This window comes from Nansenia antarctica, assembly GCF_963989245.1.
Source record: "Nansenia antarctica genome assembly, chromosome: 10".
In the NCBI taxonomy this organism is placed as follows: Eukaryota; Metazoa; Chordata; class Actinopteri; order Argentiniformes; family Microstomatidae; genus Nansenia; species Nansenia antarctica.
Window position 1 is genome coordinate 21,491,450 of NC_137680.1, and position 25,685 is coordinate 21,517,134.

General features: G+C 45.0%; 1 protein-coding gene across 3 annotated transcripts in view; it reads right to left on the reverse strand.

Moving 5' to 3' along the window:
- The window catches only part of ptk2ab (protein tyrosine kinase 2ab), a gene marked incomplete at its 5' end in the record, with an annotated part of 50,287 nt that overhangs the window by 17,489 nt on the left and 7,113 nt on the right, over nt 1–25,685 (reverse strand). For 2 of the 3 annotated variants that reach the window (XM_080540704.1, XM_080540703.1), the window contains 18 exons: nt 128–332; nt 783–872; nt 1,478–1,578; nt 1,676–1,791; nt 2,061–2,161; nt 5,693–5,777; nt 5,896–5,993; nt 8,197–8,253; nt 13,674–13,732; nt 14,376–14,418; nt 16,017–16,140; nt 16,640–16,747; nt 16,954–17,031; nt 17,372–17,512; nt 19,755–19,809; nt 20,988–21,050; nt 21,203–21,282; nt 22,781–22,868. In XM_080540704.1, coding sequence (XP_080396830.1) covers nt 128–332; nt 783–872; nt 1,478–1,578; nt 1,676–1,791; nt 2,061–2,161; nt 5,693–5,777; nt 5,896–5,993; nt 8,197–8,253; nt 13,674–13,732; nt 14,376–14,418; nt 16,017–16,140; nt 16,640–16,747; nt 16,954–17,031; nt 17,372–17,512; nt 19,755–19,809; nt 20,988–21,050; nt 21,203–21,282; nt 22,781–22,868 — 1,692 coding nt within the window. Of the gene's footprint in view, nt 1–127; nt 333–782; nt 873–1,342; nt 1,360–1,477; nt 1,579–1,675; nt 1,792–2,060; nt 2,162–5,692; nt 5,778–5,895; nt 5,994–8,196; nt 8,254–13,673; nt 13,733–14,375; nt 14,419–16,016; nt 16,141–16,639; nt 16,748–16,953; nt 17,032–17,371; nt 17,513–19,754; nt 19,810–20,987; nt 21,051–21,202; nt 21,283–22,780; nt 22,869–25,685 lie in introns of those variants that run through there. The other variant, XM_080540705.1, reaches the window with a different exon arrangement.

Consider the following 25,685-nt stretch of genomic DNA (forward strand, 5'->3'; position numbering starts at 1 on the left):
CCCCCAACCTAAGCGTTGTTAGCGCCGTGCTCCACCAACTGAGCCACAGAGGACCACAGAGAGATATCGACCTCCTCCAGAGAACCAGTGATGTGGAGTAAGTCAGAGGGGGGGGGGGCTGACTGACCTGAGCTGGGCTTTGAGCTCCGTGAAGCGGGGTCTCTTGCTGGGGTCGTATGACCAACACTTGGTCATCAGGCTGTACAGGGTGGGGGGGCAGTTGTGGGGCATGGCCAGCCGCTCGCCGTTCTCGATCCTCCCGATGACGTCGTTGTTCTTCACCCCCTGGAACGGCTTGACCCCGTACATGAGGATCTCCCACATGCAGACCCCTGGGCAAAATGGTCAATGGTAAATGGACTGACTTACTATATAGCGCCTTATTCCAAAGCGCTTTACAACAGCCTCTCATTCACCCGCTCACACACCATTGGTGGCAAGCTACCATGCAAGGCGCCGGCCCGCTCATTGGGAGCAATTTGGGGTTCAGTGTCTTGCCCAAGGACACTTCGCCAAGTGGCCAGCTGGGGTTCGAACCGCCGATCTGCCGACCTTGCGATCATTAGACGCCGGCTCTATCTCCTAAACCACAGCCACCCCACCCCCTAGGCTACAGCGGAATACCATCAGTCAATAAATGATGTTCAATATATACCAGTATATGAATCCCAACATAACGTTAGAGTAATGAACAAGCATAATTCTACCAAATCAAATCATCTGTTTCAGACGTTTTCTTTTTTTATATAATGTGTAGCATGGAATTCTACCCGCGTACTCACCAAACATCCAGACATCGCTGGCTGAGGTAAAGCGTCTGAAGTTTATTGACTCTGGTGCCATCCATTTAATAGGAAGTTTCCCTTTTGAGGCTGAGGGGAGAGGGGAAACCGCACCGTCAGCGTATACAGCATTTAAAACTTCACCAGAAAACAAGGAACAAAATCAATGCAGTCCAAATGCACACTAAGAGGAGGCACTGAAGTCATTTACTAACCAAACCACACCAACCACACTCACCCTACATAAATAATATTTATGTCTACTTGCACACTATCTGATTACTTGAACACGACCTGACTATTTGAGTACTTGTACTGTATCATATTGCATTTCATCTTATTGTGCTTTGCACAGCATTTTGCACTATTGATTCCACTGTGGTACGACTACCATCACTTTATCACTTTATTATTACTTACTTTGCTTATTTTACTTTACTCTATTATTGTGATTTTGTATCTTGCTGCAATGCCAATGCTAAAGAATTGTACTCTTGTGTACACTGCGATGTAATAAAAGCATTTCTGATTCTGATTCTTTTATCTGGGTAAAGACTTACCTTTGTAATAGGAGCTGTCCTCCATGTATCTGAGTAAAGACTTACCTTTGTAATAGGAGCTGTCTTACATGTATCTGAGTAAAGACTTACCTTTGTAATAGGAGCTGTCTTACATGTATCTGAGTAAAGACTTACCTTTGTAATAGGAGCTGTCCTCCATGTATCGGGACAACCCAAAGTCTCCCAGTTTGACACAGTCCACTGTTGACACCAGGACATTCCTGGCAGCGATATCCCTGCAAAAGCAATTGAAATTAAAAGAGCGTTTTCTTGGGGGGGGGGAGAAAACTCACTCAAAGCATGGTGAGAAAGCAGGATTAGGGGGAGGCTTACCTATGTACAAAACGCTTGCTTTCCAAGTAGGCCAGCGCTGTGCTGAGCTGGGAGGCGTACAGGATCAGTGATGACAAGTCCAGGTTGTATTTCCTCACTTGTAAAAACGAGCGTAGCTGTCATGACAGAAAGACAGAAACAACCTTACTCATCATGACTAGTCAGGTAATGCCTCTATCAACCACTAGAGGGCCACAGTGAACCACCAAAGTGTTATGGGAAACCATGAGGTGACTTCATCTTAAAAAAAAGAAAAGAAAAAAAAAAGAAGGTTCAAATGAATGTTAGTGATCTTTCTCTAATTCAGTCACGCTATGTTTCAGCGCAGCCCATAGGTGACAGTTTCTGAGGTAACATCCGTTGCTTTAAGGGTTTACTACGGTACCTCTCCCAGCGTGCACAGCTCCATGATGATCCACACAGGGTTCTCTGTGATCACTCCAATCAGCTTGACGATGTGCGGGTGGTCAAACTGCCTCATGGTCACTGTGAACAACAGACAGACAGGAGAGTTAGCCTGGGACAACAAGCAGACAGGAGAGTTAGCCTGGGACAACAGACAGACAGGAGAGTTAGCCTGGGACAACAGACAGACAGGAGAGTTAGGGTGGACAACAAGCAGACAGGAGAGTTAGCCTGGGACAACAAGGAGAGTTAGTGGACAACAGACAGACAGGAGAGTTAGTGGACAACAGGCAGACAGGAGAGTTAACAACAGGCAGACAGGAGAGTTAGGGTGGACAACAGACAGACAGGAGCGTTAGTGTGGACAACAGGCAGACAGGAGAGTTAGGGTGGACAACAGACAGACAGGAGAGTTAGCAGGACAACAGACAGACAGGAGAGTTAGTGGACAACAGACAGACAGGAGAGTTAGGGTGGACAACAGACAGACAGGAGAGTTAGTGGACAACATGCAGACAGGAGAGTTAGTGGACAACAGACAGACAGGAGAGTTAGCAGGACAACAGACAGACAGGAGAGTTAGTGGACAACAGACAGACAGGAGAGTTAGGGTGGACAACAGACAGACAGGAGAGTTAGTGGACAACATGCAGACAGGAGAGTTGGTGGACAACAGACAGACAGGAGAGTTAGTGGACAACAGGCAGACAGGAGAGTTAGTGGACAACAGGCAGACAGGAGAGTTAGTGGACAACAGGCAGACAGGAGAGTTAGTGGACAACAGGCAGACAGGAGAGTTAGTGGACAACAGGCAGACAGGAGAGTTAGTGGACAACAGGCAGACAGGAGAGTTAGTGTGGACATCAGACAGACAGGAGAGTTAGTGGACAACAGACAGGAGAGTTAGTGGACAACAGACAGACAGGAGAGTTAGCAGGACAACAGGCAGACAGGAGAGTTAGTGGACAACATACAGACAGGAGAGTTAGTGGACAACAGACAGACAGGAGAGTTAGCAGGACAACAGACAGACAGGAGAGTTAGTGTGGGCAGACAGTCATATCCTCCCTTAGGGGAACGGACCAAACTGAAGTGGAGAAGGTGGCCAGAAGTTGAAATTGAAAACATCAGGTCATGAATCGTGTAAAATACATCATTTATTTTATTTATTATTATTATTATTATTATTATTAAAAGCCATTATTAAAATAATATGTTGCCAATCTCACCTCCCAAGGGTTACTGGGACAAGATCCATAGTCTTATATCAAAAATTATTTGGAAAGGCAAGCGCCCTCGCTTAAAACTATCCACTCTACAGCGCAGCAGACAGGATGGAGGTCTAGCTGTCCCCAATTTATTTTTTTTATTTTTGGGCGTATGTGCTGCGCCCTTTATGAACCTGGTTAGATTGTAATGCATCGGTTTCATGGCGAGCGATAGAGGAAAGTTTGGCTTCCCCTCACCGCTTACAGGACTTAGTGTACTCAGGTCTATCTACTAAACAATCCAAATCTAAGCTGGGCCCTATAATGTCCTCTCTTTTATCAGTATGGCTGGCTGTAGAGAAGGCTACTCACTCTCAGTTAAAGTGGCACACCCATACTCCTATCTTCCACAATTTCGCTCTTCTAACCGGAAAAGTTCCCTTTTCATATCCCCAATGGAGTGATAAAGGTATGTTCTTTCTGACATTTCTAATGATGAGGGTCTTAGAATGTTTAATGATCTGCGTATGACCTACAATTTACCAGGGTTCTCATTTTTTCTTTACCTGCAACTTAGATCTTCCATGCGTGCATATGGTGTTCCCTGGGGACAATCTCTATATACCCATGAGCTTCACACGATGTTAGATGTGGGAGTACAGACAAGGGGTTTAGTCTCTAAATTATACATTCGTTTACTAGAAGCTTCCTGTAAACCTCTTGCTGTTCACCAGGTATGGGAGAGAGACCTTGATTTTTCTGATGGGGAAATTGATTGGATGACTGTTTGGGACAATCTGGATATCACATCTAAAAATCCTAATCATAAGCTTATTCACTTTAACTTCTCACACAGGCTATACCTCACTCCGAGAAGACGCCACCTCATGAAAATCATACCCTCCTCAATTTGTGATCTGTGTTCACTCGGTCATGTGGGCTCCTCTTTACACATGTACTGGGAATGTCCTGGGGTGGCGGCATTTTGGAAACTAATATCTTCTACTTTATCTAATCTATTGGGGATCCATATACCTTGTTGTCCGAGATTATTGATTTTGAATGATACTTCATCATTGGATCTGTCAGCTTCCATGTTTCGTGTTTTATTTGCTGGTCTTACCGCAGCCAAAAAGATGTTAGCATTACGATGGAACCCTCCACATACTCTTACGCGTAAACAATGGCTGCTGTCTTTCCTGGACATACTATACATGGAACAATCTATAGCCAGAATACATGGAGCCAAATAAAGGACAATTCAAACATGGACCTCTGCAATACATAGGATAAAAGAGTTGATGGAGTGACTGTGTTTGTAGGCTGTGTTGTATGTGAATGTAACCTGTAATTGTTGTATTATTATGATTTTATGATATACCAAATAGTGTAATGAAGAACTATGGGGTGGGGGGGGGGGGATGGAAGGGATGTTATCGCCATGGGGGGGGGTTACTCATGTGTTTATAGTGGGGGGGGGGGGTAAGATAAGAAAAAATAATAATAATCAGGACAGACACTTATTTTGTTTGGTGTAATAATGTGAGTTTTTCATGTGTACTGTTTTGCAATTTTCGTTGTTTGGTACCTGTACTGTAGCAATGACAAATAAAGTCCATTCCAATTGATTACCCCAAAAAAAAGGCATTATTAAAATGACACCTTTAATAAAGGAAACAGCCCTATGTTTGCTGTGGGATATTTCAGACAGCGTGTTTTGTTTGCTCTCAGAAAACGTCTCATCAGACTCACGGCTGCAGAGCCTCTTGTGTGGAGAGGGCTGAAGTGTCTGAGGTCTGGGGTAAACACAGGGCTCTTAAAAGACGTGATGTGCTATTTGATGAGCTGTGTGTGTGTTTGTGTGTGTTTGTGAGTGTGTGTTTGTGAGTGTGTGTGTGTGAGTCATTGTCGTGAGTGTTTGTGTAGGCGAGGGGGATGCGGGGGGGGAGGGGTGGGGGGGCACTAGGGAAATCAGCAGGCCTCTCTACTAGTGTAAACGCTCTCTGGATTCATCCTTCTAAAGCGGTCCTCTGTGCTCCCCTCCAGCCTCCACAAATTCCTGCTGTGTTTTCATACATGGGGGAAAGCTTAGTCCCACCTTGTCTGGGCATTTCATCTGGATAAAGGGGCCTTTCTCTTAGGCCAACCCAAAGCTGAAGACCACTTACGTCTGCTTTGCGAAACGCACTGCGCTAAGACCGAAACCGTTGCATATCTTATTCCTAAAAAGGTCGAAATATTTCACTTTCTTCCCCGAGAAAGACTGCAATGTTAGGAATGCGCGGCCTGAATGAAAAGGTAACACACAGTATCCAACCTAAACACAATGTCATTTGTGTGGAAAAAAACCAGAATTTTGTATGAGCTTCATTACCAACCAGGAGTATCAAGCTACGGTACTCACAAGCTTCTTGTAAAAACTTTTCTCGGACGCTGTCTGAAGTGCAGTTTTTACACGTCTTGATGGCCACAGACAGGGCAGGGTTCTCCTACAGAAAGAATATTAAACATTTCATAAAACATTCGGAAGGACAATGTGGAATGAATTGGATCCTTTTTTTTTTAAACAGTCAAAAGAGGACAGTCTTGTTTTCAAGAGGAGCGTACCGGGCTCATGTAGACTCCTTGGTGGACATCCCCGAACTGGCCCTCTCCGATACAGCGGCCCAGCTCGATCCTCTCCCTCTGGATCTCATAGTCCCTGGCTGGGATATGACACACCACTAGTTATTCACCCTCTGTCCCTCTCAGCTGGACGCCCTGATGAAGCCCTGCTACCCAGCTCAGATGCAGACAATGAAGTGAAGAAGGCCTTATTTGTAACAAAAATGGAAAACCGCAATGGATGGTATGGGTCCGATAGATATTTTTTAACAGGCAGTCCTTTGTCATTGTTCATGGCTCATGAACACAGCACAGTTCACTTAATCGCTGCAACTCCTTAAAGGCTTCTTCAAAAGCACAGTGTAGAAAAACAGAGATTGTTTTTGACACGAGTAGGAACTCAATCTGGCCTTAGCTGTGAACTGAGGATCAAACAACATGCAGTTGTCTTCTGATCAGGCCCGTGGAGGCTGCAACCAGGCCATAATTATGGGTTCATGCAGGGGCTGATGGGTTGACAAATGACTCCAAACAACACATCAAACATCTCCATTTCAATCATCATGCATCATTTCACCAGACATGCCATGACATACATGTTTTACTTTAAGAGTAAAAACAGTGTATACAGTATTATGGCTCCAAATGTCTCCATAAACAATCTTCAGTTATTCTAGAATGTCAAAAAAAATGCCCATACTTTAGCCCTCCTGCTAGAGGTTGTGATCTTACTTCATCAATGTCTTTAATTGGAGTAAATTCACTATTTCTCTTTGGATTGACTGGACCCGTGTTCCTTAACACAACTCCATTAAGAACGTCAACAGAACATTAACCAATCCATTGGAAATCCATAAAGGGCATATATTAAAACAGTTAATATATTCTAGCGATTCTAGCATTGTAGTCACAATCACAACGTCACACCACAACACAACCAAAAGGACAGGCTGCAAGTGCAGGTTAGAAATGGACACCATTACCTTCCTCTAATCCATAGTATTCTGCAGGACAGTTAATAATATAAAGGAGTTATTTAAGTTCATGTACCAAGAAATCAGACCCATCTTTCACAAATCAGCATCAACATTGGACGGACACATACACATGTTTCATTTACTTCCTGTTACAGTATTTGTCAAATTAGATTTTTGTCGTGTGGAAATGTATTCTGTACATACAGTAGGTACTAGTTTAAAACTAGTTTTGTTTTGTTTTACTCATTTACTGGTTTTACCGGCCCCTGGTTTGGTAGCGAGAGAGCTTTTTCCTCCTCCCTTCATTTTCTGAAGATGACGTACGTATAAAACACATGACTAACTCAAAGTGCTCCGCTGGCACGGAGGAGTGACATTTGTTGCGTGTAGGAGACACTCCGTGCAAACGAAGCGCAGGAAGATTTATCCTCTTGGAGCGCGCTGGCCGTTTCTCCGCCGCGCCACGTGATGTAAACACCTGCGTTTGTTGTGCGAACCCCGAGGCTACGCTAAATACTTCTCCCCGACTGTTATGAGAAGAGTGTAAACCCGTGGCTGTTTGTTTGGAGTTGGACAAAGGACAGACATGTCATGGGACATATATGTGAGACAACGCTCAGGGGAAGAAGAAGCTAAGCAGCACACACACACAGTCACGGTCGCGGTCACAGTCGTGGTCACGGTCATGCCAGCCCACTCTACTTATAGAACTCCACAAATACAACAATGACGCCTCATGTGCTTCTGCTGTTATTCCCCATCTCCATTTGACAGCATGTGACTGGGTGAATAAAGCTGTCTGAGAAGCGTCTTTTCTCAAGTAAAACGCTACCGTACGCTAACTGACGGCATAACGTACAACTACATACATCAATAACAACGGTATCGATCGTTACACACATCCCATCCGTCTCTAGGAGTCCTGACGATATAAACTGCCTCAGAAAGTCCTGCTGCTGTGAGTGTAACAGCCATTTAACCCCTGGAGTTGGAGCTGCTCCTGACGAAACCCTCTCAGAGACTCGAAGGCACAGGCAAAAAAAGAAAAGAAAAGAAAAAGCACCACCACCGACAGCAACAACAACCAATCATAAAAAAGTGGGTCACACTTCTCCAAAGTGGGTTGTGAGGCTGTGCACACAAGGCACGATCAAAGCCCACTCGGTCCTGGAGAGAACATCTGGTCTTCCAGTGGAGTGCGGTCAGCAGTTCACTGCTGGGAGCCGCTCGAAAGCCCAACACAGCTGCCTGTGTGCCTTCCAATCCCACTCCCTCCCTCACATATGACCCCCCCCCCCCAGCTTATTCACTGACAGATGCTACTCACTGGAGGGCATGGTGTATGTGTCCTCCTCATCTATGATCTCCGCGTAGTCGTCCGTCTCTGGGGGGGGGGGGGAGAAGAAAGTGACAGAGTGAGACGGTATGGAGAGAGGATGGGATACCGGAAAGCAAAAAAAAAACTGCTGTTTGAAGGAAAACATTCACAAATGACACAACAAGTAAGACGAGTACCTTTCCACCAGACAGAGCAATAACAGACCTAGTTGAAGGTGTAACTTACTCAACACCCCCCAGCCACACAGACACCTCAGCTGTGTGATATCCCTTCTAGTGCACATGCAGCTCTGTGGACTCCCCCCATGTGTTTTGCAGGTCTAGCAGTTAGTCCAATAGGAGCAAATCAACACAGCTGTGGTATTTGAGTGCAGGGGGGGGGGGGGGGAGGGAGGTGGGAGTGAGGGATGAGTTTTTTTTTTTTTTTTTTTTTTCCCCAGAGAAATGTCTTCAGGAAAAACAGATTGAGTCATCGGCAACTACCAGAGTCATTGTGTCCATCCTGACGGCTTTTAAGGAAAAAGATCTACGTTGCCATCGAGATAACCCCCGTAGTAGAGGAATGTGGGCGTCGCTAAGCGCGTCTACTAGCGGAGTGAGAGGGAAAAGGAAAAACTGATAACAGTCAGATGAGGTGAAAACTAGGTGTGAAAAAGCTGTGGAACGCCGTGATAACAACTCATCATTTCCTTCTGAACAGGGAAAGATACAAAAATCTTACCACTCAAAACATACCCAACTGGATAATAATACATCAATATCCAGTCAGGTTATTTCAGATCACAAACACAAATTACGGAACAGAGACTGACAGAATAAAAAAATCATAAAATGTATGACCTGTTTACTAGATGCAACACCATGTAGAGCCCCACAGCGCAGGCCTATGTTTAACCACACAACAACACATACAGACAGATACATTAAGAGTTAGAAAGGTTAGGAAAAAGAAAAATCGGAAGAGTTGAACTTTACCGTCCCCACTATGATCCCCTGCAGATCCACGAAGCATGCAAAGATTAAAAAGGCAGAGAGAGAGAGAGAGAGGAGAGACACATGGAGGTTAGAGCATTCACTGTAGCTACACTCCAACAGCTGCTCGACCGAGATGAAGCGCCTTTCATCTAACTAACTACAGAACGGTAAGTGCAGTTAAGCACCTGATAGTGGCCTGATTTTAAATCCTGACGGGGCTGAGACAGGAAAGGGAAAAAGAAGGAGAGAGCACAGCACCACAGCTTTCAAAAGGCTTTACATCCCAGATGCAGATGGTGAAACAGGACATTTCTCCTAATTGAGTTTTGCTTCACACAAGCAAGAGGAAGTCTTCCTTTTCAATCATTGAGTTTTGAGTAATAGAGTAAATTAGACTGCCTCGTGTTCCCATGGCCTGTTCACTGTGGAAACAGCGCTGGTCTGAACAGCCTCTTCACACACACACACACACAGTCGTTCAAGTTAATCCACGATGGTGCTCTTCACAACGAGAGGCTGAGTCCCATGCTTATGTCAAAGGAGACACCTCACTGCAACTGGGGTTATAAAGCAGTCCACGTGTTCGCCTCAATACCAATGACGACTGAACCTCCATTTAAAACACTGTTCACACTACACTCACACTAGGGTTGGCCGATATCTAGATTTTGATACCTTTTTACCTTCCTGGTAAAACACTGTGGTATATGGAAGTACCCCGGTATCAGTACATTTACGATATTTAGCAGACGCCTTTATCCAAAGCGACTTACAACTAATATATTTGACTAAGGAAGTAAATCATCTATCCACCAGTCATAGTAGGAAAAAGTAATCTATTCTCGGGCCTGGGGCCATTGGCAGTCGTGATGCTAGAAAAAGGAAGAAATACGTTTTATTTTTAATTTTTATATTAACTGAACAGGGGGGTAGAGGGGATGTAGATGTCTCAGGAGGGAAAGTTCAGGTGTAGCCTGGGAAGCTTGTTCCACCAGCGGGGGCGCCAGGACAGTGAAGAGCGTGACCGGGTAGCGTGACTGCTGCATCCACGTAGAGGCGGCGGTGCCAAGCAGCCGGTCGAGGTGGAAAATCGAAGCGATGGAGCAGGGTTTTGGGAGCAGGGTTTTGGGAGCTGACCATGGCTTGCAAACAGGGAGGGACTGTTCCCTTCGCACGCCCGATAGGCCAGCACCAGGGTCTTGAATCTGATGCAAGCTGCTATCGGGAGCCAGTGAAGGGTGCGAAGGAGAGGAGTGACATGGGAGGATTTGGGGGGAGGTTGAACACCAGACGGGCGGAAGAATTGTGGATGAGATGCAGAGGGACGATGGCGGAGGCGGGGAGCCCGGCCAGGAGTGCGTCGCAGTAGTTAAGGTGGTTATTTCGATTTCACAAGTCTGGTCATTATTGTACTCCCTTCTCCAAGAGCTCAAATCAAAAATGATTTATTCTTATTGTTGGCGTTGCCTATTATTATTTTACTTATTATTTCAGTTTTCCTTTATTTCTCCACCACTGTTTACCACTGTTTACCACTGTAACTACTGTAGGAATGGAATGGAAAACACACTTGCCTCAACATTGATAACTGGCTGAATAACAAAATGACTATCTAGCCCTGAATTATAGAGGCCACGTCCTGTTTTGTTTCCTGTCGTTGCCAGAGAACACTTCAACGTGTGATCGTAGCTCTCAAAAGGGACTTTTTTTCGCGCCACGCTTACCTCGATTCACACTATTCTGGCACCGTGTTTTGGGTCATTTCTGGGGCTCACCCTGATAAGTCTGTACTAACCCTGCTGTAGAGCAGTAGAGGTAGAGTAGAGGTAGTAGTAGAGCTGTAGAGGGCCAGCTAACCCTGGGCTAAAGTAACATCGGCCCAACCCTGTTTCAGACACAGACACAGACACAGACACACACACACACACACACACACACACACACACACACACACACACACACAAACACAAACACTAACTCTAACTCGTCACACAAAGGAGGACTCCCACTCACTGAGTCTCCCTATGAGAGGAAAGGGAGAGGCCCTGACATGAGAGATGAATATAATACACAGGAGAATAACAACACTGCAAATGAAAAGAGAGAAGTGAGCGGTTTGGGATAAAGGACTTGAAATGCAACTACAGAGGGTGATCATCTCAGTTTGTTGAGCAATAATGGAATGGAAGTCGCAGCGCCTTTTAGTGCTGAGCTGAATATCTTCTGCTGCTTTTCTTTCTATCCTCTCCAATAAGACGTCTTTCTCTCAGGGTCACACAGAGTCCATGGGGACTCAGAGAGGAGGAACAGAACTGCTGGATATACAGCGCCAACTTTCATCTAAACAATCTCCTGCAAAGACACACGGCTTAACCAAGCGTGCACTCACATCATAGCAACAATACAGCAGTGAAATATGAAATATGAAATATGAATGTCGACATCATGAATAGTGAATGAAACTGCAGTGAAGACGACAATGCGTGTTGAAGAAGTGCGGGTGTAAGCTCTGACACAAAAAAACGGACTAACTTCCTCCTTAGTAACGTGCTAAAACAGACTAAGTTCCTCCATAGTAACGTGCTAAAACAGACTAACTTCCTCCATAGTAACATGCTAAAACAGACTAACTTCCTCCATAGTAAAACGAGAGGATCTCCAGTCCGCCACACAAGCCTCTCTTTATGAGTGTGCCCCCCCCCCCGCCCGCCCCTCGACTGTGACATTGGGGGCATATGCACACAGGGTTGTCTGTCCCTGGCCTCATCCGCCTCATCTCCACCCTCTCAATCAGCTCTCTATTTGACACTGGCCCAGCCAGCTGGTTAACATGCAGCTGAGAGGTGTGGGCCAGGGAGCGGCGTGGGCTGAGCTGGATGACATTTAGACTGAGAGAGACACACACTCCCACACACTCCCTACTAAAAGGGATGCACAAGCGCGCGCACATGCACACCCACGCATACAGCACATGCACACACACACACACACACAGCACATGCACACCCCCCCCACACACACACATGCATAAAGCACATGCACACCCACACCCACATGCATGCATACAGCACATGCACACCCACACACACATGCATGCATACAGCACATGCACACCCACATGCATGCATACAGCACATGCACACCCACATGCATGCATGCATACAGCACATGCACACACACACACACACACACACACCCACACCCACACCCACACCCACATGCATGCATACAGCACATGCACACCCACACCCACACACACATGCATGCATACAGCACATGCACACACACACACACACACACACACACACACACACACCACACACACCCACACACACACAAACACACACACAACCACACACACCGAAAGGGATGTATGTACTTGTACTCGAACGCACACACACACAAACATACAAACACACAAACACACACACAGAAAGTGTCGAAGTGATAAAGTCCTCTGGGGTGAGGATGTATTGCAAGTGAACCGTGGGTCTAATTTATGCTGTTGGGCTGCTGCTAATGGGCGCCTCCCAGAGATGCTTTATGGGGCCGTCAGATACCAGACTCGGATCAATGAGCAGGCTTACACACGCCGATTACCACCGCTGATCTAGGGTCTGAGCAAACAAACAACCCATATCATTAACTCGTTTTATTTTTCATTAGAACTAAAGATCATTTAGCAGAGATCTCACAAATAGCATCAATAGTATCTCACAAATAGTATCTGACTCATAATCGTCGTTCTAAAAAAAGGACACCGCTTTTCTGGTATTTCTGCAACATTCACATGCTTTGCTTCACATCCGTGACTGTCGGACTAGAATAGCTCCTTCAGCGGCGGGGCAGCAGTCATGGGACCGCGTCACCAAGCAGCTTCACCGGAGAGGAACAGCGGACAGGAAGACGGCTACAGCTCAGCACAGAGGCGCCGCGGGGCGCTCTCTGACAGGCTGCATGTGTCAACAGCCGAGTGTCAATCAACGTTATCAGCGTCCTGCAGAAGAGGTGATCACGTTCATATTTTTCCTCATTCTCGTCACACAAGCGTTTATTCTCACTAGAGCGGGGTCGGGTGTGCAAATATCAAACTAAAATGTCAAACGCTGCACCACCTAACACAGCTTTCACAGAACAGAACAGGCGCTTCTAGATCAGCTGCCCAGAATATTCTACTGGGCATCACCAGGGCACCAGAGTCTCCACAGTCACCTCATCCATTATTAACAGCATACCGCGTTAGGCCACATCTTTAGGAATCATTTAGTCGGTTAAGTCTTCTGTTAGTATTAGAGCTCAGAACCTAATCGAGAGAAGGCACGGTACAGTAGGTGAGTGGGGACAACTTGTCTTGTAGGTGATGTCGAAGGAAGAGAAATGAGAGCAACTGTCAACTGTCCAAAGCAGACCGGCGGCACCAGTACAACCCAGTAAAAAAAAGAAGAAAAAATCAGACACCGCACCGAGTTAAAAAAAGGGGACGGTTCCTACCTGAGACACACACAGCTTTTGTCCGCACCCCGTCCAGACGCTTCTCATGGTTGGCGACTCTGTGGAATAAAGGTTTGAAGAGATGAATGCTGTACATTGTCCGGCTAAACAGGCTTGTTCAACAGCAACAGACCACAGACTCTGCCCTGTCCCGACACTGGGGTGTACTATACTACAGTAAAGTCCCTGGGGCGGTTCCATTCATTGGAGGAGCATGTTTGGCAGGGGGGTGCTGCCGCTGCTGTGGGGGACTCTGGTAAATAGGCTGCTCCAACAGGATACGGTCAAGGAGGGGGGCAGGGACAGGAGCTTTCAAGAGGATCACATTCCCATTACGGCACACAGAGAAATTCCTCACGATTCAGCCGAAAGGGAGCTGAAGGGGAGGTTGTGTTAGGGTTTCTTAAGCAGGACCTGAAATCGGATCTGCTTGGCAGAAACTCTTTCCAGATGTAAAAAAAAATACAACAAACCCCCCCCCCCCCCCAGAAAACGAGAGCCCTTGACTTCAAAACACTTTGCCTTATTTGACCATTACTGGAAGGCCGTGGTGCTGTGAGGATATGCAAGAATGTAGCCTTTACTGTACGGGATCGTGTTTCAGCAGGTCGCTCCTCAAACGCGGAAGATGTGAGGCGACATCAAAGTGCACTGTTATTCATATATACACGTACGGGAGTAGGGGATAGGAAAAGGACTTACTTAGGGATGGACTTTGGGATGGAGGGCAGTGCTCTCTCTCCCTCTGTTGGATAGAATACCAAGTGGTGTTAGTGGCAGCAGCAGGAGGAAGTCTTTTATTAACTGTACAAGAACACAAGTACAGACATTCTTTGGCTTTAGGTTCCTCAACATTCACACTGCAGCATTCAGTTACCAAAAAACCACAATAACACAATAACAAACACAATAATAATAATAAGTAATGTCAGTAAGTAAATAAAAAGGTAGCCCTACATTGATAAAGCAATAAAGTGATGGGTTTTACAGTGGCTTTAATAGTGCAAAAAAAATCCTGTGCAAGAGTAGGATGTGCAGTATTCTAGTGCACACTGGCAGGAGAGAGCAGTTGGCTGGAGAACAACAACTCTGGTCTTTTCTACGCTACGGCGAGTGAGTTGGATGAGTGTGTTGGATGAGCGCATCCTGTAGGATGAGTCACAGTCGGGGTCTGCTATAAATCTGACAGTGTTGTCTCTTTGTAACAGCACAGAGGAGGAGGAGCCGTGTGGCAGATTTTCCAGATGATATTTATTGAGTAAAAAACAAAAAAGGAAGAAAAAGTGGAGTGTCTCTCCGCTCAGAACCTGATCAGAGCAGTGGAAACTGTCCTGACCAGCTGACCAGAAGAACCAATCACACCAGCCACACTCACCCCCAGTGACCCCCCCACCCCCACCTACTATACATCCCAGAGTACTCATTCATACTCTTAACAGAGAGAATTCATTGAGTTACATGGTTGTGGATGTGGATGTTTCTGGCTAATTTAATGTGTTGCTTTCCAAATGACTGAACAGGGTGTGGGGGGGGGAATGGCAGATCGTCAAGAGCTCTAACGACTTCTCTCTTAAAAGCAATTTGGACAAACTGTGCTCCTCGCGCTGGAAAACAATATCCAACAGTCAATACTGATCTACGAAAACATATCTGTCTATGATCGGCATATTCAGCGACACTGACAAGAACAACACTATTCTATTCATGGCGTTAACATCGTAAACAACATAGGTAGCAACGTAGGCCTAAATAAATATCGGCCAGCAGGATTAATGAATGATGAATGGTCTTTATTGTCATTGCTATAGTACAGGTACCAAACAACGAAATTTGGGAGGGGTGGCTAACAAGAAGGGAAAGGAGCTGGTTTACATAAATAAAAAATTAAAAAGTACACTATCCACTATACTATACTGTACAGATAAAACGACTAGGGTTGTCATATTGCAACCCGAAGTCGTGACTTGTGTTTGCGTTCCGATCAAAGTTTGTGGATGAACGACTGCTGTTACCGACTGACAGAACTGTGTGACTCTGCGACCTGTCCACAGTGCAGTGTCACGTTTTGAGAGTTAGATCGCTGCTCTCGAGTCAAGATCATCAAGGGTCCAACACAGTACAGTACATTGCTGTGTTGTTAATCGTTCCCTGTGCCTGTTCGTTAACTCTGTGTTCTATGCGTCTCATGTTATCTGTTGCTTGTTGTTTCTGTTTTTCCCCATATTGTCAGCGTCTTTGAGCACCCGGAAAAGCGATATATAAATACAATGAATTATTATGATGAGGATTATTATTATGACAGTGTGTAGTACAGAGAGAGAGAGAGAGTCAGGGGTCAGGTACCTGTGCCCTTCTGGAGGCGGACGATGAAGGACTGGGAGGCTCCGTTGACCAGGCGACAGTAACCGTCGATCAGGTCGGCCATGTTCTCCGCCGTGGTGAGAGACGGCGTGGTCACTGTGAGGGGCTGCCGGTGGAACGCACACGCACACACACACGCGCACACACGCGCACACACACACACACACACACACACACACACACACACACACACACACAGGCGACAAAGAGGTGTTATTATCAACAGTGTAACTGAGCTAAGCTCTCTCTCTGAATCTCTCCAGCTGCCCCCTCCAATCAGGACACAGGGTGGCATAGGAGAGCAGGGCAAGAACAAACACACTCGCACACACACACGCACACACACGCACACCCACGCACGCACGCACACGCTCATGTATCAACACATGCACACACACATTCTCATGCATGCACACAGGCAGAGCACTGGATGTAAAAAAAGCTGAGCAGTACTAAAAACTGAGCAGTAAACAGTCACACACACCCCCACCCCCACGTGCTTCATCAGCAAGACAGGAATCACACCCCAAGAAGAAGTGAGAGACAAATGGCTTCCCCCCCCCCTCTCCACACAGAGTGTGACAGTGACAGGGTGGAGGTCTTACCTCAGCAGCTCCGGCCACCACCAGGTGCAGCATGCCCTTGCGCTCCTTGTCCTCCGTGCTGGAGTACTGGATGGTCTGCACTTGGGTGAAGTTGGCCAAGTGGGTAGGCTGAGACACAAGACACACAACAACAAAAAAACAGGAACCACAGAATGATGCATTACAACGTGGTTAAACATCTTCCGGGTGAAACTCGAAAGACGTTGAACAGATGAATTAGGCGGCTGTGGGCTGTGGGCGGGCACCCTGTTAGGAACGTCAATTATGAGGTAGAAATTTTAAAAAATGAAGCCAAATAGAGTTACAGCACTCACAGTTGAGCCTTTGTCTGTAAGGTAGCTGATACCCTCCTCTGGCCCAATGGCAAGCTCCACAGAGATAACCCAACTAGACTAAAGGAGAGAGAAATAACATCATTCATAATGCACATGGTTATTGTACATATGTGCATTGTTTACTGAGCAGGCTGAGTTAAAGCACATTAACAAAGCTCATCTAGTGGAAAGCAAACGATAACAGAAAAGGCATCAGTGTGTTCAACATTGAGAGATTTTCAAAAGATGTGCTAAAACAACCCTGTTAAAAAGGCAAACTATATGCTGTACTAAATAGATAAAAGGCAAGAGTGTGGTCGTCAAGCCCAGCAGATGTCACTGTGAATCATCTCCTCTAGGCTGTTGAACTCCCCCTATTCCAAACCTAGAGCTTCCCTGAGGACAGCTGAATACCTACCCCGAGGGCACATTTAAAACACTCCTTGTCAAATCTGTAAATGGGCGACAGGATCTCGAAGAACTTGTGGATGCTTTGCTCGTCGTTTAGGTTGGCAAATTGTTTGAAGGTCTGCTGGATAAGTTTCCGTAGCGTTTTAGCCTTGAGAAGAGAGAGAAATGAAAAACACTTGTTGTTTTATATAAAGAAATTATCAATAAAGAGAGAAAGAAGAACATTTGAAAATATCTCAATTTCTTTTTTCTTTTTTACTATTTGGGTGTTTAGAAGAACACTGAATTCAATCTTCCAATTAATTCTCAGTGTGAAGCTAATGAATATCAGTGGCTTCCACCCGCGACAGAACAATCTTTCCAATGGTTGAAAAGTGTCATTAGTCACAACATAGCAAGTGATTCATGAAGCGTCGAGCCAAGAGCCACCACATAATAAGGAGAGTAATTATAATATCTCTTCATGTTCAGGCCCCATCCTGTGAACAACTTCTAGCAGTCTTAGTCAGTGTCTCTTCAAATGACTCCCACTAATTATAAGAATTGCAAAAAAGAAAAAGAAGAAAAAAGCCAAAACATCACAAATCCTACTGTGAAAAGGTAGAAGGAAAAATTCATGAATCAAATCAAATCGGTTAAACAACAACTTAACTTAAACAACACTTAATTTGATCCCTGACAACATTTACATGAGCCGTAATGACAAAAATAGGGCATATAATTATGCAAATGTTAGCTTGGAGCATCAATTAGGAGCCGCCTAATTGGATAACAACAATCGGGGCAATTTCTCACACGACAAGGCTGTGGAATCTTATGAATGTTCTCTTATGCATATCTCAACACGACAAATGAATCTCTGTCACTCTCCTCGTTAGTGTAGAAAGCGTCCATAGAAGAACACTCACTTTTTGGGGGGGTTTCAGTTGCATCTCAGTATCATGCATCATATTTCCTAAGGTGAAGCCTGACGCATACACAGCTAGCTGCACAGGCAGATTGGTTGACAGCGCCCTGTTACTAGTCAGTAACATCAGTTTGTGATGTAGAGACACTATGGATACTGTGTTCAGTATGTAGTAATAACCTTCAGAGAGACGGGATGGTCTGAAGAACAACTGCTGCATGTTCTAGAAGCTGCCAACACGCATCACCAGTGACATACTGAATGATGAAACTCATTCTGATTCAGCACATTTGTTTGCGATGAGGCAAGGCGCGCGGTATGAATAAATGACTAGATTGCTAGACTTTCCTTCTCAGTAGACAGAGTGACTTTGTGTATGAAAACAAAGCGTGCGGCCAGGTTTCTCTTTGTTACAGAAGAGAACCCCGGTGAAGCATGGACGGCCCTGGAGGGAGAGCTACGGCACAGTGACTTAACCAGGGTCTGTTGAGGTACACACTCACACTCACACTCACACTCACACTCACACTCACACTCACACTCACACTCTCACACACACACACACACACACTCACACACACACACACACACACACACAAAAGCAAACAAACACAGAAAAGCTACGGCGCAGTAACTTAACGAGTACACACACACTCACACTCACACTCACACAGACACTCACACAGACACACACACACACACACACACACACACACACACACAGATACACACACACACACACACACACACACACTCACACAGACACTCACACACACACACACACACACACACTCACACACACACACACACACACACAAAAGCAAACAAACAGGGACATGATAAGTTGCTGGGTGTGCATCTGTCTGCTCTGTTCCAAGGCCCTGGAGGTTGAGGGAGGGCACACTGTTCCTATTGTCTGCAGGCATGGAGCCTGTGATGAACACAACTCTCAGACATGGAAGTGTAATTCATCACCCCAGCTCAGAGGCCCAGCAGGGGGTCCGGACCGTGTGTTAACTACGCTCACCCACGGGGACGTTAAGTCCCCAAAGCTACTTCGAGCATCTTGCATGACCGAAAACACGCAAACGGAACGAGGAACCAACATTACACCTTATGGACTTTTATAGGTGCTTTCAAATAAGATCAAATATATATATATATATATATATTTTTTTTTTCATTCATTACAGTGGGAGTCAACCCCAGGGCGAAAAATGCTAGCGGGAAAAAACGCCTCCATCTCAAAACCTAGGGAGGATGAAGAGAGAACCCTAACACTACTCCAGCAGAGCTGTGAGAGGAGGCTGCGTGGTCGGGGCAGAACTGGGCCACGTACCCTCCAGGGTGAGGCTGGGGGAAGCAGCCAGGTAGGTAATGACATTGAGTCTATCTGAACTACACCATCTCCCTGTTTGCAGAGGCATATGTTTGAGCCTTTAGGGAGAGAAAAGGAGCAAAAGGAGTTATTCGTTATTCTTACCTTCAACGAGTCAAGCAAACTCTTGGGGAAGAATCTTCTTAAACCCACATCTTTTCTGCAGAGAACAGAGAACAGAGCATTTGGATAAATACGTGCACTCACGGAATACGCTCTCGTGACACGCTAGCAATAAACAGCATGTGAAACACGTGAGTACAAGACATTTTTACATTGTGTCGATAGGCATTTTGGTTTCAGTCTGTTTAATTTGTACTGGGTTTTTTAAGGCATGATAAACCACACCATCTCAAAATGCTGAAATGTTAAAAGAGTAGCTTGCTCGTCGACTTCAAAGCTTAATGTTTAACAGAAAATGTAATCTTCACACTGTTTTCAGTTGGCTGCATTGCACCTGTCAGCTGATCCGCAGAGGCAAGACTGAGGACATTTTCATGGGTTTGCATAACCATTGTTATTCAGCCCTGAGCTCTCCCTCCTACTCACCACCCCCATGGCCCCATCATTTGGTTAGGAGCCAACCACCATCCACTCTACATGTGCCAAGTACACAATCTGGCCTGGATATAAGCATTACCATTTGAAAAGCCAGGCTGGCTGACTGTCATCTGAGAGTGGGTTAGTTCTGGCTCCTAAACAAACAAAGTCAGAAAAAAAAATGCAAATCTTGTGCAGAAGACACAATATATTACTCAGAGAACAAAACACTAACTTCCATTCACCTCGATCTCTGTGCTCTGGACCCAGTGACCCGTACGACTACACAACGCTGAGAGGTCGATGGAGTAAATCTTCCAACTGCGTTTGTGTTGTGAGTGACATAAGCAGGGCCGTGTCTGAGGTAACACGGTGAGACTGCGCTGCAGTAGAATTGACCTTAACGGGGTTTGCATGGATGGCTCCCAGCGGGAGGCCTGGTAAACTGACAGCCTTTATCAGGCCCTCCTCCCAGAGTATAAATCGGCTATAAAACAGCAGGAGTCCTGTTCACACCGCCGCTGGGGACCTAATGACACCGCTGGAGTTGACTGAGGATCAATTATTCTTCCGCTATAAATAGAGACGGACGGGTTTCAAAGAGTAGTTCACAAGGCAGTCCATTTACGCTGACCTACATGAGTCTTAGCCGTGAGAGACCGGAGAGCCCTGGTCAACGGGCTCAGGAAAGGTCTGCTCCACCCAAGTGGAGTTATTCTTGCTTCAGTGTTTTCGAGGTGTATGAGGTAATACAGACATAAAGTATTATGTGAGAAGAAAAAAAAAGAAATGACTTACTCTAATAGTTCATAATTGGATTTCTTATCCAGGGCGTTCCCTCGCATTTCCCTAAAAAATCTCCTGGAACACAGAAACGAGAGAGGGAAGAGGGGGAAAAAAAGGTGAGTATTCAAGATGAGCGTCTCGTTCCTATAAGTAGAAACTGGATGATATGGAATTTGACATGCACACGGATTCACCACCCGAGGACACGTCACCACCAACCCACTCACCTGATTTCAAGGCAGCCCAATTTAAGTGCAATGTCTTGGTCGACTTGATCTGCTATTTCCAACATGTAATCACTCTTCACCTGGGAGGAACGACATCAGAAGGGTCAGAGTTGGTTAGGATGATGGAGGTTTACTGACGCGTTTTCGGAAATAGAGAGAGCTATTAGCCTTCGGGCCGACGTTGAACGACTCCTAGTAGTTTGTCAGAGAGATAGAGATATATCGAACGCTTTAGGAAATAGAGAGCTTTAGCCTTCAGCCGTCGTCAAACGTGGCCTAGAGCCATCATAAGCCGGCAACAGGTTGATGGAGGTTGTTAGTCTGATGGAGCTGCTGCTGGGTTCAGATCAGGCCAGCGACCCGGGCCTGCAGCAGTACGGCGGGTGAATGATGCTCTGTTAAAGTGATGCACTGTGCTCACAGGCAGCAGAGAGGGCTGAGTAAAGTAAATAGCCTTGAGAACCGATGGTTCCCAAGGACCCATAGGGGGCAGTCTCCTGTTTCCGTAGCGTGAGGCGGCTTGATGTACAAGTACAACAAGTACAACGCTGGTATGTCGCAGGGTCTTACCCCCCAATCCTGCCCTTAATGCTGAGTGCCAAGCAGGGAGGCATCAGGTACCATTTGTATAGTCTTTGGTATGACTCGGCCGGGGATCGAACTCATGACCTCCCTCTATAGTTGTCTATGAGAGGACAGTGTAGTTGTCTATGAGAGGACAGTGTAGTTGTCTATGAGAGGACAGTGTAGTTGTCTATGAGAGGACAGTGTAGTTGTCTATGAGACAGTGTAGTTGTCTATGAGAGGACAGTGTAGTTGTCTATGAGAGGACAGTGTAGTTGTCTATGAGAGGACAGTGTAGTTGTCTATGAGAGGACAGTGTAGTTGTCTATGAGAGGACAGTGTAGTTGTCTATGAGAGGACAGTGTAGTTGTCTATGAGACAGTGTAGTTGTCTATGAGAGGACAGTGTAGTTGTCTATGAGAGGACAATGTAGTTGTCTATGGGGGGACAGTGCTGTTGTATTTTACTTAAAACGTATCAGCCCACAGTGGATATAGTCCCAAAATATCATTACTTATCATTTAGGTTTACTTCCTGGAACAGTCTCATGATGTGTTTTGACACAGAACGCATCACTATGTGACTATTCTACAGTAGAAGTAAATGTGAGCTTGCTACTGGGATATATTGTATATATATATATATATATATATATATATATATATATATATGTTTTGCACAAAGTAATGATATTTTGGCACCATATTAATGTTAGGTTGACAAAATATACCCCAAAATATTATTGAATAACATAATAAAAGAAGCATAAAATATTTGATAAAAACCTCTTGTTAGAGGAGATAAGCTTACTGTTGACAGTTCCCTCTCTAGACCCCAGGCCATTGAGGATTTAACTCTACACATTCTGAAGCTATTCACTGTAAATGGAACTGAATATGCGGTTGTCAGTCTGATGTTCTCTACCTGTGAAAATATCACAATGTGCCTGTCGGTCTTTTTCTGATAAAGAGAGGGAAACGTACAGCATGTCCCTCATATAAGATATTTTCTTACCTGATGGTAGAAGTAGTTCAGTGTGGGTTTGTCCTCTGTAAAATGGTTCAAGAACCCTTTTGGTAAGTAACGTATTCGTAGCTCATACCTGAAGAGAAACATCACATTGTTATACTGGTGCTGACAAAGACAAGGAATTACATTAGAGGAGTACACAAAATGGCAGGTTACTGGGATATTTTGATGAGAAACAATATTTGTGTCTTATCACGATACTTTTATTATTCTTTTATGTACTAGAGTGAACGTCAACACATGCTGTAATTGTTCCGTACTTTCCGGAGGCCCCTTTCATATGGAACTGATTAAAGAAGGGAGTGAGACGTCCTCATCTCTGGCAGACATCAATAATTCCAATTCCAACTTCAATAACTCCTGGAATAGGAGCCAGAGTCTTGTGTTAACTTACAAGATGGAATTGCTGAGCAGCTTGAAATATTCTAGCTAATTCAAAAAACTCTGTGTTTGTTCTCTCTAATTATTATTATTATTATTTTTTAATCTGACTTGAGAGAAGATTTCATAACTCTGGCATATCAGACAGCCCTAAGCCAATCTCAGGTGCACACACGAGACTTGTTCTTTTCTATATTGAGCTCAGATGTACAGTAAAAGTAAATAGTGGAGGTTGGAATGAAGCAGCAAAGCAGATTGTTTCCATTCATAGGCTAAGAGCAGGGCTACTGGAGAGCTGCTGGTCTGTGGTTCACATCACCATATAACCAGTGGATTTACAACTAGAATGTTCTACTGATATTGTAATTGTATTGATATACTGATTGAAATACTTGAAATATGACCTCATATACAGGTGCAACTGAAAAAAATTGAATATCGTGCAAAAGTTAATTTATTTCAGTAATTCAACTTAAAGGGTTAAACTTAGATATTATATAGACTCATTACATGCAAAGCGAGATATTTAAAGCCTTTATTTGTTATCAATTTGATGATTATGGCTTACAGCTTATGAAAACCCCAAATTAAATATCTCAGAAATGTTTAATATGGCATGAAATCAATAAGAAAAGGATTTTAAATACAGAAATGTCAACCCTCTGAAAAGTATAATCATGCATATGTACAATGCAATGAGTCTATATAATATTTAAGTTTAACCCTTTAAGTTGAATTACTGAAATGAATGGACTTTTGCACAATATTCTAATTTTTTGAGTTGCACCTGTACACGCACGCATGCACGCACGGCGCACGCACACACACACACACACAAGCACTAACATGCCTATGGCATGAATGCATTAGGACGAGGTCAACCCTACACATCCACAACTATCCATACATTATCTTTCTTTCTTTTCCCTTCCTTTTTTCCCCCTTTCTTTCTTTCTTCCTTTCTTTCAACTGCTAGTACAGCCCACGCGGAATGTAAGGTTAAATGCGGCACATGGCGTGAGGTCGGAAATGTTCTAAACAACAGAAATATCGACCAAACAAAGACAGATGAAAGCTGCCATACTTCCTGTGTAAAATAATCCAGGCATCTGAATTATGATTCTTATTTGTTGCTCGAGGGCTTCCTTGATACAAGAAGAGAACTTAAGGCACAGAATACATGAATAAAGAGCCCGTTTTATAATGAATGAGCTGCACACAAAGTGACCGAAAATCCCCTGAGCGACTTCAATCGCTGCGCTAACAATAGCACAACTGAATACATTTCCCCCCTGTATTATTTAACTCAACTTCTTCAGCACGAGGGCTGAGATGGTAGACAATAACTCTCTTGGATTTTCATGCTCTTTGCTGTGGTAGTTGTCCTTATGAATGACCTAACTGTGTCCCAGGCCAGGCCTACAGCAGAGGAACAGGTCGTTGTGAGAGGTATACGGTTATTGCATTTACATTTTTGGCATTTAGCAGACGCCTTATTCCAAAGCGACTTAGAATCGATACATTTGACTAAGCAAGTGAATCATCGATTCACCAGTTCTAGTAGGAAGAGTGATCTAGCTCAGGCCAGGGGCCATTGGCAGTCGTCGTGATAGAAGGAGAAAGAAAGAAATACTTTTTTATTAATACACACTGGAGAGACAGTACAGGTGGGGTAGTCGAAGTCTTAGGAGGCATAGTACAGGGGAAAAGCAGGTGTCTTAGGAGACAGTGCTGGGGGTAGTAATGTCTCATGTATGTACCATTGAGCAAGGTTTTGGCACGTTTCATCTGAATTATTGAGAACGGTTGGAAGGGTTAAGAGTACCTGACGTCTATCTTGATGTCTGAATGTTACAGGTGACATTTGTATCCCTGAGATGAATAGGCAGATTATGCCAAAGTGGGTGTCATGGATTAAGTGCATGTCGTGGATTAAGTGGGTGTCGTGGATTAAGTGCATGTTGTGGATTAAGTGGGTGTTGTGGATTAAGTGGATGTCCATATTGAGGCTGTGTTGACAGATCTTTCCAGGCCTGACACATGATTTAAGGTTCATCATCCAGCTAGATCCATTCCAGCATTAACCGCCATGTAAGTCCTAATGACTGAGGAGGACTGCTCCAGAGTCTACAGTACACAGTACATCTGTGGCTGGCTAGGTAGAAGGTACATCCTTAACCCACAGACTGCTCACACACAGCATTAGCCATCAAGGCAGCAGAGGTGTGCGGGATGTGTGTCTGTGATAAATGCGTACAGTGTGTCTAGACACTGACAGGGGTATCTTTGCTACCCCCCTCAGATGAAAGCAGAAGGCTGTCTGTCAGCAGAAGCTCCTGGCATCAGACGCAAGAGGTAATATGAACCGATAGTTAAGCCCTCCTCTAATTGCTAGCCTCAATCAGTTCACTTTTGGCGAGAAGGATCCCTTGTTGTTTCTCTAATTTCACTTCTAACGACGTGGGAGGAGTCGGGGAGACAAACGGAATCAATCTGGTTCTGCCGGAGC